The sequence below is a fragment of the Pinus tabuliformis genome, chromosome Q (genome assembly GCF_031772625.1).
Source record: "Pinus tabuliformis cultivar Carrire ecotype Pingquan chromosome Q, CPIR1, whole genome shotgun sequence".
NCBI classification, from domain to species: Eukaryota; Viridiplantae; Streptophyta; class Pinopsida; order Pinales; family Pinaceae; genus Pinus; species Pinus tabuliformis.
The window spans coordinates 88,260,761-88,271,628 of record NC_142296.1 but is presented as its reverse complement, the minus strand read 5'-3'; the positions used below and the strand labels follow the sequence as shown (position 1 = coordinate 88,271,628).

Here is a 10,868-nt window from a genome sequence, read left to right as displayed (position 1 = left end):
CTTGCTAAGTCATGAATTACTGGTATATCGACTTGTGGGTTGTTAGATATACTCTGGGTGTTATAGTAGCAATCTCATAAATTACTAATATATCCGATTTGTGGGTTGTTGTATATATCTTGGTACTCTTCATGTTATAATAACAGTGTCATAAATTATTGGTATATTCGACTTATAAGCTATTGGATATACTCTTGGTGTTATAATGGAGTCTCATAAATCACTAGTATATCTAACTCATGGGTTGTTAGATATACTCTTAGTATTATAGTAGCAATAGCTAAAATTAATTTTAAATCTCACCCATATTACTTCAACAAATTACCACTTTATATAGTAGCAATAGCTATATTAAATTTTAAATCTCACCCATATTACTTCAACAAATTACCACTTTGTATAGTAGCAATAACTAAATTTAATTTTAAATCTCACTCCTATTACTTCAACACATTACCAATTCAAAGTGGTTAAGAAAAAAAAACAACAAAAATAAACCTTATTCCTATTAAAAAAAAATATTTATAAGATTACAAGATAAAAAACGGAGTTGTCTTTAATACGATTTTTTAGAGATTCTAGTGACGGAATCCGGCGGAAAAAATTGAGGTTAAATCTTGATTTGTATTATTTAAAATGGTTTTTTAACTGCATATTTGGATTCAGCACCTGAAAAACCCCTGGACACTTTGATTGTGCAAAAATTAACTATCAAACTTGCGATTTCAATAAATTGATTCCGGATTTTGACCGAAAAAACCCACCGAAAAAACTTCCAATTTTTTTTTTAAAGACAACTCCATAAAAAAAACGAGGATCAAATCACCGCATCGAATGCACTCAAGTTTTGGAATATAAAATATTCTAAGTCTGGAAATGATTATATATATAAAATTAAAATGAAAAATGAGAAATTCCTCACATTGATTGGAATATAAGCAACGAGGGTGCGAGCACCGCAACGAATGTGTCAGTCAGGTTTCGGAATGAAAAATATTCAAGTCTGTTAAAAATGAAAGTTAGGGTTCGATCTGTTAATGGCGGTGAGACTCTGAGACTTGATCTTCCGCTGAATTGTAGTCTGCAGTCTCTAAAGGATACTATCGCCGATAAAATTGCCTCAATTCCGCCATTAATTCGTCTTTCTCTAAACAAGAAGGACGAGCTTCAGGGTTTACCGCAGGAGCCTCTGCAAACCCTTGGCATCGCGGGTGGCGATCTGATCTATTACACACTCAGTGCCGATGGCTTTCAGATCGCAGATACCCCCAAACGGGGCCGAGAGGAAGAGCAAAACCCGAAATCTATGAGAGAATTATGCGCTTCTGCCGCTGTCAAGCGGACTTCGAATGACGAGGGTTCGAACTCAGGGCCGTCTAGAGAAATCTGCGTTAATGACACTCAAGATGATGACGATCACCAACTTGGGGTTGAATCCATGGAGGTGGATGGCGAGGAATTGCCCTTGCTGGAAAAATCGAGGTCCGTCCCATGTTTTCTTGAGAGGGTTTTGTTGGCAGAGCGGGAGAATGCAGAAAGTGGCCACCGGTTGCTGGTGATAGCCGTCCACGCGGTGATGCTCGAGTCAGGGTTTGTAGGGTTTGATTTGAAGGCCTCAGAGGAGCCAGGGTTTCACGGATTTCGACTCCCTGAGGGTTGGTCTACGAAGGCAATGGTGAGTCTTTACTACACGCTCCCTGAACTCGTTTGTGATAACGGTAAATGTGTGGAAAGCGTCTGCGTTAGATTTCAGATGTTGGGGAGTTTTTTAGTCGTTTATGGGAGTCTGGTGAGTGTAAAGGATTCACAAGTATACCGTCTTTCTCTGAAAGTTGAAATGTTTTTAAGTGCTTTACAGTTTGCTGTGAATTCAATAGAAGCTATCTGTAATGGGGGAAATTCCACAAATTCTTTATTCACAGAGGGCAAGAAGCGAAATGAAAATAATGAAAATTTTTCTCTTAACATGAGAGATTCCCAACGTGTTGAAATGATTGGGGGGGGTTCTTCAAGGCAGGAAATGGGTGTGAAGGGTTCTTCATCTAGCTGTGAAATCGATGTGAAGGCTTCTTCAAGCCATGATATGTGTGTGTTTGAACTGTGGAGAATAGTGAAAGACAGGTTTTCGATGCCGGTGCTTACTTCTTTGTGTGAAAAAACTGGGTTGCCATCTCCACCATCTTTAATTCTGCTTCCCACAGAGCTTAAGCTGAAGATTTTGGAATTTCTCCCCGCTGTGGATGTCGCCAAGTTAGGTTGTGTGTGCACAGAATTTAGGTTTCTCTCTGTTAATGATGAATTATGGAAGAAGAAGTATGCGGATGAGCTTGGCTCTTTTTCTGAGGTTGATAGACCAGCAGGAGGACGTCCGGACGGTCAGAGATGGAAAGATGCTTTTGCGAGGGATTGGATTATGAAGAAAAAAATGGAGGCCCAGAGGAGAAACTTCAGGAACAGATACGTTCGGCAGACTCCTCGAATGCGATTGCCCCGGTACATGCCTGTTCCTTTCCCAGGGACGGGTTTCGGAATTAGTGGAGGGGATTATGATCGGTTTCCTGCCATCGGTGATATGGGATTTTATCCAGGTAGTGGCTTGCTGGGGAGCAATGGAAGGAGGCTTTGGCCGACAGGGAGAAGACATGTGGCAACGGGCTGTGATTTCAGTGGATTGAAGGGTGATTCTAGTTTGTGAAAATCGAGTTTATACTTTGTCAAGGTAGGCACGTTATAACCATTGCACAGTGCATCATGTAAAAAGCCTTTTTTCCGAGTGTTTTAACCTTCAGTTTATCGCAAGTTCTTTCAATGCAATTCTAAATTGTCTATATTTGGGATCTAGCACGAGTAACATATTTGAGTTGTTGTTACACAACGTATTTTGATTATTGTTACGCAAATATGAAGAGAGAAATGAGGATTTTATGTAAATCTATCAATATATGTGTGACTTTTTTAATTAAATTTGGGGTAAATATGAAAAGTGTATTTTTGTCGATATTTTTTTAAAAGCTTAGTCTTGATTGAGTTTAATGGAAATGTGTGGTTATTATTGTCATTAATGTGTGGTTATTATTGCCATTAATGTAAAGAGTCACAAGGAGCCCATCAGGACTGCCATTGAATGTGCTATGAACAAAGTTGAACCTACGGGATACTCATCACAATAAGATTTTTATGTTTTGATTCCCAAGTTTTGTTGCGTTTCAAAGAAATGCATATAATGTTTTGTTTGTAAAGATCAGGGTCTTGTGTTAAATACGTGTACAGTTATATTTAAATAGTCATCCAATTTTGTAGATTTATTGGTTATATGTTTTTAAGCTTTGAGTACGAAGTTAAAATTTTAAAGCAAATTAAGCAATTTTTTCTTTTATCTTTTTAGTAGCTGAAATTTGGTCTGCCCATCATCATCGTCGGGTTTGAGCACGAAGTTGTCTACGTTAATGACTTAATCCTAGGAGGAATATTGTTGTCATTATTTGTTCCGAACTTTTTTCTATTCAATCTCATTTTTCTGTTAATCAAAGATTGGAATGATAGCATTTTTTACATCGTAAGAGAACTTGTCCGAAAAATTTGAAGGCCAAGCGTGCCTATTTAGTTACAACTTCACGTTTTTGATCATTTTATGCTGAGTTGAATGACCTTTATGAGTCGCATTGCTTTAGAGCAAAAGAAATCTAAGAGCCAAAGTAGAACCATGAACTTCTAATTTGAGATAGGGACAGTAGAATCAGTTGAGCATCGATAATTTGGAAAACGTGAGCCAATAACTTCCTTTCAAAAGTATCGGCTTTCATATTGTCTAATTCTTTGGTTAAGTCAATACAATGAAAATCCATTATGAAAAACAAGTGTCATCAAATGTACCCAGTGAACAATTCTGATAATTACATGGTTATTATGTGTGAAAGTTTGAACACACAAATTTGGTCTTTTAATTCAATGAACCGAAAAATATGGCTTTCGTGTTTTGGTTACAGGCACCTGAACAATGTGGACATTGGAGACGGAAAAACAATAATCTTGCAGAACTAAAGGGTAGAGCTTTGCACGTTTTGCATGAAAAATAAGTATAATAACACATTGTGACAAGTTAATTGCTCCTTGATGATAACTTGTCTTCCCATTGGTCAATAACGTAATTTCTGTTTTGATATATACAAGTCTATTATGGTCTTAAACAAGCATTCATTCGATGAACATAGCTCTGAAATTTGTCATTTGTCTTGGGAGGGGCCAGAGTAAAAGAGCAGGTACACTATGATTTGAAAAACCTAAATCCACTAATCATGGGCATTGGCAACCACCTTTGTTTTTGTGAGCGAAAAGTACAACTACAGTGCCCTTACCATGTGGCTTTCGAATAGATTGAGAAATGCTAATCCTGGAAGGGAGCAGGTTATTTCGGTTTGCTCTAGGTTACACACTCGCTCGTCCTCATTTCTTCGATGTAAGCTCCCGCAATGCATTCGTTGAATATAATCTCAGCGTCCTCAATTGCTGGGCCCGACCTTCCGTACACCTCTCTCTCTATCTATGTGTATTATGATCAAATGGTAGTCTATAATGGTAACCACAACACCAGTGTGAAACGGAAACTAGGCTTCCAATACTTGGCCTAGCCTGCGCAAGCCCGAGGTTTTGGGTTGTTTTTATAGTGGTTTGTCATTGCATATGCACAGGTTAAGGGACTTGTGCAGGGGAGAATATGAGGGTGGTCTCCATTCCCTCAAATCAATAGAGGTAAATGATCCAAACAAAAAGTAAATGGTCTTAATTTCAGACACGAGTATTTCTATTTATATTGTATTTGTGTATTTTTTTTTGGAGTGGTGTGACTTCAGTCTATTTTCTAATTGTTAATATGACATTGTTTATATATTACTTTCGAAGATGAATTCATATCATAATCAAGAATAATCGTAAATAGTCTTTGTAAATTGCATTGCATTGGTGTTTCGAAGATGAATTCATATCAGAATCAAGAATAATCGTAAATAGTCTTTGTAAATTGCATTGCATTGGTGTTAGTGAAAGTTAAAACACTATTGATTTTGTGACATGGAGGATCAGAGTTTTTGATCTTCATCCTTGTGAGTATCCTTGTGACATGGAGGATCAGAGTTTTTGATCTTCATCCTTGTGAGTATTGTGAAAAGATTTTCATCTTTCTCAACTTGAATCTGAAAAGGGGGAAACAATATCAATGATTGACAATCAAGACAAAAAGTTTCAAATCCTATCAATTGAGCTTGAATCAGAGCCATTAACTATAGCCACAACTAGAGTTGTCTTTGTAACCAGAGCTAGAGTCAAACCACTGAGCATTATTTGATTTGCGGTCTTCATTAAACCACCATTTAATAGAAGTTTTATAGCTTTTGCCATACACCAATTTGCGGTTATCTTTAAACCACCAACAATTTGCAGTTATCTTCAAACCACTAGTTGCGAGCACTTCCACTTAGCAGAACACAAACATCAACTTCTAGCCAATTATGGAATGTTCTAGGTAGCTGAGCCTTAGACATTGGAAGTTAATTTCAAAGGTCATAGACATTGTATTTATATGTGGATCATTTTTAATAAAACAGATTCCATGTTCATCTATTTCCTGTGTATGACAGCGGTATGGCGAAAACATAAGAGAACTTTGTTAATAAGGGCGAGGGTGGGGGAGAAATAGCAGAGATTCTCATTCTTTCCCCCTACCTCTACCCTCCTTGATTTAATTCTCTTTCATTAGCAGAGATCACCCTCATCCTCACCCTCATTAATTTAATTCTCTCCCATTTCTCCTCCAACTCTTACCTTCATTGACAAAGTTGATAAAATTTTATTTTGTAATATATTGGGCTAGTTAACTTTATTATGTTATCATGTATAACATAATATGGTAAGGAACATGTGTTTCATCTTAAATAGTGACAGGTTTAAATCCAGAGGTTGATAATGTATATACACCTTTGTAAATTTTAGCGGTCAAATCGTTGTGTGGAGGTGGGTCCTTTGCTTCACAAACAAAGGGGTTTCATACACCAATTTGGTGTCTCGCTTGGCCATAACCTTAATTACATTATCATTATTAATGAACATGCCTTTATAATATACGCTCCTTCCCATTCACCACATCATACATAGAGAAAGGGAACACGTGTAATTTTTCAATATCGATTACTAAATAAAGGATATATTATATACATAAATTTTCCTTGATCAATGTTAGACATCAAGGTTCTTTTTAGATATTTAACTTAACAAATTCACTTAATGCATGCATCAATTATATTGAGTAGTGTGGCTTCATGTTTATCATCATCTTAAGTGAAATGGCTATCCCTTAAGTAAGGGTATGCCCTACAACTTTGTCTTTTTTTGCTTTGACCCTAGCCACCACAAAGCATCATTTTGGAGCAAATTTTGGCATTCAAGTGGCTTGTCAAATATTCATATTTTTTTAAACTTTACCTTAATGGCAAAATCTTAACTTTAGAAAACACAAAAAAGAGAGGAATCCATAGTCCCTATTGATGTGCTCTTTGCCTTTCCATCCTGGAATCTTCTCACCACTTATTTTTGGATTGTCATTTGACTATGGGGTTGGTTAGTAGTGGTTAATGGCGTTGAGTATCGATTCAAGTGACCAAATTGATTGAAGCAACTATTTGAGACTTGGCCCGATCATTACACATGGCCCTTTCATCACAAACCTCTCTTTAAAAGGGTGTGGACTGCATTGTTTAAATTCGTACGTGGAAAATCCTTGTTGACAAGAAATCATGCCATCTTCCAACAAATGATTACTCAACCAAAGATTGTGGAGATTAAAGCTCAATCATTACTATTTTAGCATCTTAATTCAAAAGGGATAATTTCACTCTAGGTCGAGATCTAAACAAAGAAGAATGTTAATGGCTAGATCAATTTAATCTTTTAGATATTCTTGTCCTTCTTCACAACCCAAGCAAGTATGTCTACATTCATGCTAGTAGATTTAATTAACTTCACAAGAATCTGATCAATGGAGTCAGGCTAAAAAACCCTTCATTCTCTAATTTGATGGTGCTTTGAAATTGAATCTCGGAGTGATATACCTAGTAAAGAAGATAGAATGTTCTTATGCATGGAGTCTAGGAATATTTTCCAACAATCTCGCTGAGGCTCATGCCTTTCTACAAGGTTTTTAAGGCTTGTTGCTTATCTTAATATTCCAAATTTGATTGTGGTGAGGAATTCAAAGAATGTCATTAGACATAGTTTTTGACACAAGCCCCATGGATTTAAAGTTAGCATTGATGTTTGTTAGGGCTTGCCAAGTTGTATCCCACATTTTGAGCATGATATTTTTTCATATGCTTCTAGAAAATAATCAAATTACAAATAATTACACAAATAAGGCTAAGGATGGAAACGGGGGGAGCATTGTTATCAATAGCAAGACATATATCCAACCAATTCTATGAGGTAACTTGTCTTCTCATGACATGTCAAATCGAAGGGGCAGTGGAGTCCTTCTATGAGGTACTAGTTAGACTTGAATATGTAGGTGTACGACAATGACAAGGAAGCATCAAAATATGTTAACAACTGTTGGGTGTGAACCCTGATTGTTCAGAGGTTTTTGTTTCAGTTGCATTGGATACTAGTTCCTATCGGTTGCCGCTCGTTTAATCATTGCCATGGGGGTTCGAGCAGGGGGGAGCAACGACGAATTTTATGAGCCCCCCCGGGAGTGGGGGTTCGGGCGCAGCGTCCCTGAAGCTAAAAATAGATGTAAAATTGCCTTGCAAAATATTGTAATTTCATAATCAATTTAGGCCGTTCATTAGGCGAATGATCTGACGGTAGAAGTTATGTTAATTTAGGGTTGCAGGGGCATTACGCCGAGCACATAAAAAATGATAAGTTATTAGAGTCAGACCAATAGCCTAGCAATGTGATGGATTGATCACATGTCAAGGCTAGAACATTTTAAAGTTTATTTGTGAAAACTCTTTGATATTCAATTAAGATTACTTAGGAATATCTAGTTTAAAGAAATGATTTTATAGTTAGTAGGTAGTTACGGCTAAGGGAAATTGGTTCACATCCATGAACTCATTTCTTAGACAGTTGCTTTTAGTTTTTGGAGAGGGGAGCAACATTTTTGTGGGTTGGAAGTTTTTTGGGTTTGAGAGAGAGAAACTTACGCTGTTTTTTTTTTCTCTGTGGAAGATTGAAGTTAACAACATTTCTTAGACAATGGTTTTTAATCAGGAAATCGAAATTTGTAACTGTGTGAGACAGTTATTTGCAGACGTGCTTGTGAGGTTTGTGAACCATAATATTAATACTAGAAATTTAAATTGATTTGGTCTTTAAATCGCTGTGTTGAATGTTGAATGAGGAATTCATGCATTGTATTTTTAGAAATTTAAATTGATTTGGTCTTTAAATCGCTGTGTTGAATGAGGAATTCATGCACTGTATTTTCTCCATTATTTACATTTAAGTGAGAACCCAGAGAATCACATTTCAGTTAATCTTCTAATTCAGTGCTTTTGCATCCAAGATTGTGTATTGGAAGAGTTTTTTACATTACAGATTCGAAAATACAAATCACTCTGTATCAAGCCAATAGAAGAAAGATAAATTTGTAAGGGAAAACCGTCATCAAATTTACGGGTCAATTTCTGATAAAAGGAAGCCGAAATTTGAAATTCTGGCATTTTGGTTTTGTGTAGAGCAGGGTCTATTTGGTAAATGGCGAGCAGTATTCCAAAAAGGTCCTTGGTTGGGGAGTTATGAAGGGATCTTTAAACTGTATTTTTACACACTGCGTTGCTGGGAAAAACGATTCGCTGTTCCCCTGTACCAGCACTGTGGTTTGCTGAGATAGCAACGATTTGTTGTTCCTCTTGTACCAGCACTGTGGTTTGCTGAGATAGCAACGATTTGTTGTTCCTCTTGTACCAACACTGTGGTTTGCTGAGATAGCAGCGATTTGTTGTTCCCTTGTATTAGCACCGTGGTTTGTTGAGATAGCAACGATTTGTTGTTCCCCTTGTATCAGCATTGTGGTTTGCTGAGATAGCATCGATTTGATGTCCCCCCTGTATCAGCACTATGGTTTGTGGTATCAGAGCCTTAACGTTGTTGGTATCTACAATATAGAGAGATGAATAGGGGAGCAGGAAGGGCACGAGGTTGCGGAGGCAGACCCACGGGTAATGCAGAACTCTGGGAAAAGATAAGGAGACTGCAAGTTCGGTGAGAAGCCATGGAAGTAGGGAGACAACGAGACCCTGAAGGTGAAGATGTTAGTGAGGCCGAAGAGGAACTTGAAGGAGCAGCGCATGTTGAAGACACTGCTGAGATTAAGTTGTTGAGAGCAATATTGGGCTCAAGTTCAAGGCCAAAACTTGAAATCTCTATTTACGATGGCAGTTTGAAAGATGAGAATCTACTAAATTAGATTAGTGAGATGGACAAGTATTTTGAGTACGAGGAAATTGATGAAGATAAGAGAGTCAAGTTTGTTGTGACAAGGTTGAAAGGCTATGCTGCACTATGGTGGGACAATGTATACGCTGAAAGAAGGAAGAATGACAAACCATTGATCAAGAGTTGGGATAGAATGGTGGCAAAGATGAAGAGTAAGTTGTTGCCAAAGGATTACCAGGTAACTCTTTACAAACATATGCAAAATCTTAAACAAAAGATAATGATAGTGAGGGACTACATCGAAGAGTTTTACAAGGTGAATTTGAGAGCAGGCTATGTAGAAGATACCCCAGGGAAGACAAAAAGGTATATCAATGGTTTGAGGTTAGATATCCAAGATGAAATCAACATAATTTCTCCAAGGACAATAAAGGAAGCATGCCAGTGCGCCTTGAAGGCAGAGGAAAAGATAGCTAGGAAGAAAAGCTCTGGAAGAGGACATGGTTTTTCCAAAGGGAAATGACAGACAAATGGAAGAGGAAAATTTCCTGCGAAAAATAATGATGAAGGCAACTCAATCAGCAACGACAGTCAGAGAAAGAAGGTGACAACAGAGGAGGGAGACCTTACCAGAGAGGTAGAAGTAGAGGTAGAGGAAGACGCAGAGAGACCATCTACCGGTGTTACGAATATAACAAATTGGGTCACCGATCTTTTGAATGTCTTGAGAATGACAATATGGGACATCGAGGTGCATACATAGCTCAAACCGAAGCAGTAGAAGCACAAGTACTTGAGGTAGAGAATGTGCCAAAGACTGGAGAGGTGTTGATGATGCACAAAGTCTTGTTAAAACCAACAAAGGAGACTATTGAACCAGTCCAAAGGAAATCCTTATTCAAGAGAATGTTCAAGGCAAAAGGCAAACACTACATATTGGTGATTGATAGCAGAAGTACAAACAATCTAGTCTCCTAAGAAATGGTGGAAAAATTGGAATTGAAAAAGATTAAGTACCCCACACCTTATAAGGTATCGTGGTTACCCCACACCTTATAAGGTTTCGTGGTTGCAAAAAGGACACCAATTTTTGGTGCATGAACAAAGTGAAGTTGAGTTTCAGATAGGCAGGTATAAAGACAAGGTGCTTTGTGATGTAATGCCAATGGATGCTTGTCTCATTCTTTTGGGTCGCCCATGGTCTTAAACACGCATTCATTTGATGAACATAGCTCTAAAATTTATCATTTGTCTTAGGAGGGGCCATAGTAAAAGAGGAGGTACACTATGATTTGAAAAACCTAAATCCACTAATCATGGGCATTGGCAACCACCTTTGTTTTTGTGAGCGACAAGTACAACTACAACGCCCTTACCATGTGGCTTTCGAATAGATTGAGAAATGCTAATCTTGGAAGGGAGCAGATTATTTCGGTTTG

General features: G+C 37.6%; 2 protein-coding genes across 2 annotated transcripts; both read left to right on the top strand.

Annotated features, from left to right (window-relative positions):
- Positions 1-908: 908 nt before the first annotated feature.
- Positions 909-2,998, top strand: LOC149218384 (F-box protein SKIP22-like). The gene is given in 2 exon segments (XM_089383931.1): positions 909-2,584; positions 2,586-2,998. Coding segments are annotated over 2 exon segments (1,662 nt in total). The 5' UTR covers positions 909-1,012; the 3' UTR covers positions 2,676-2,998.
- A 6,471-nt stretch (positions 2,999-9,469) lies between these two features.
- Positions 9,470-9,952, top strand: LOC149218383 (uncharacterized). The gene has a single exon (XM_089386547.1). It carries the CDS (start codon positions 9,470-9,472, stop codon positions 9,950-9,952), a length of 483 nt encoding a protein of 160 aa, XP_089242673.1.
- Positions 9,953-10,868: the final 916 nt, after the last annotated feature.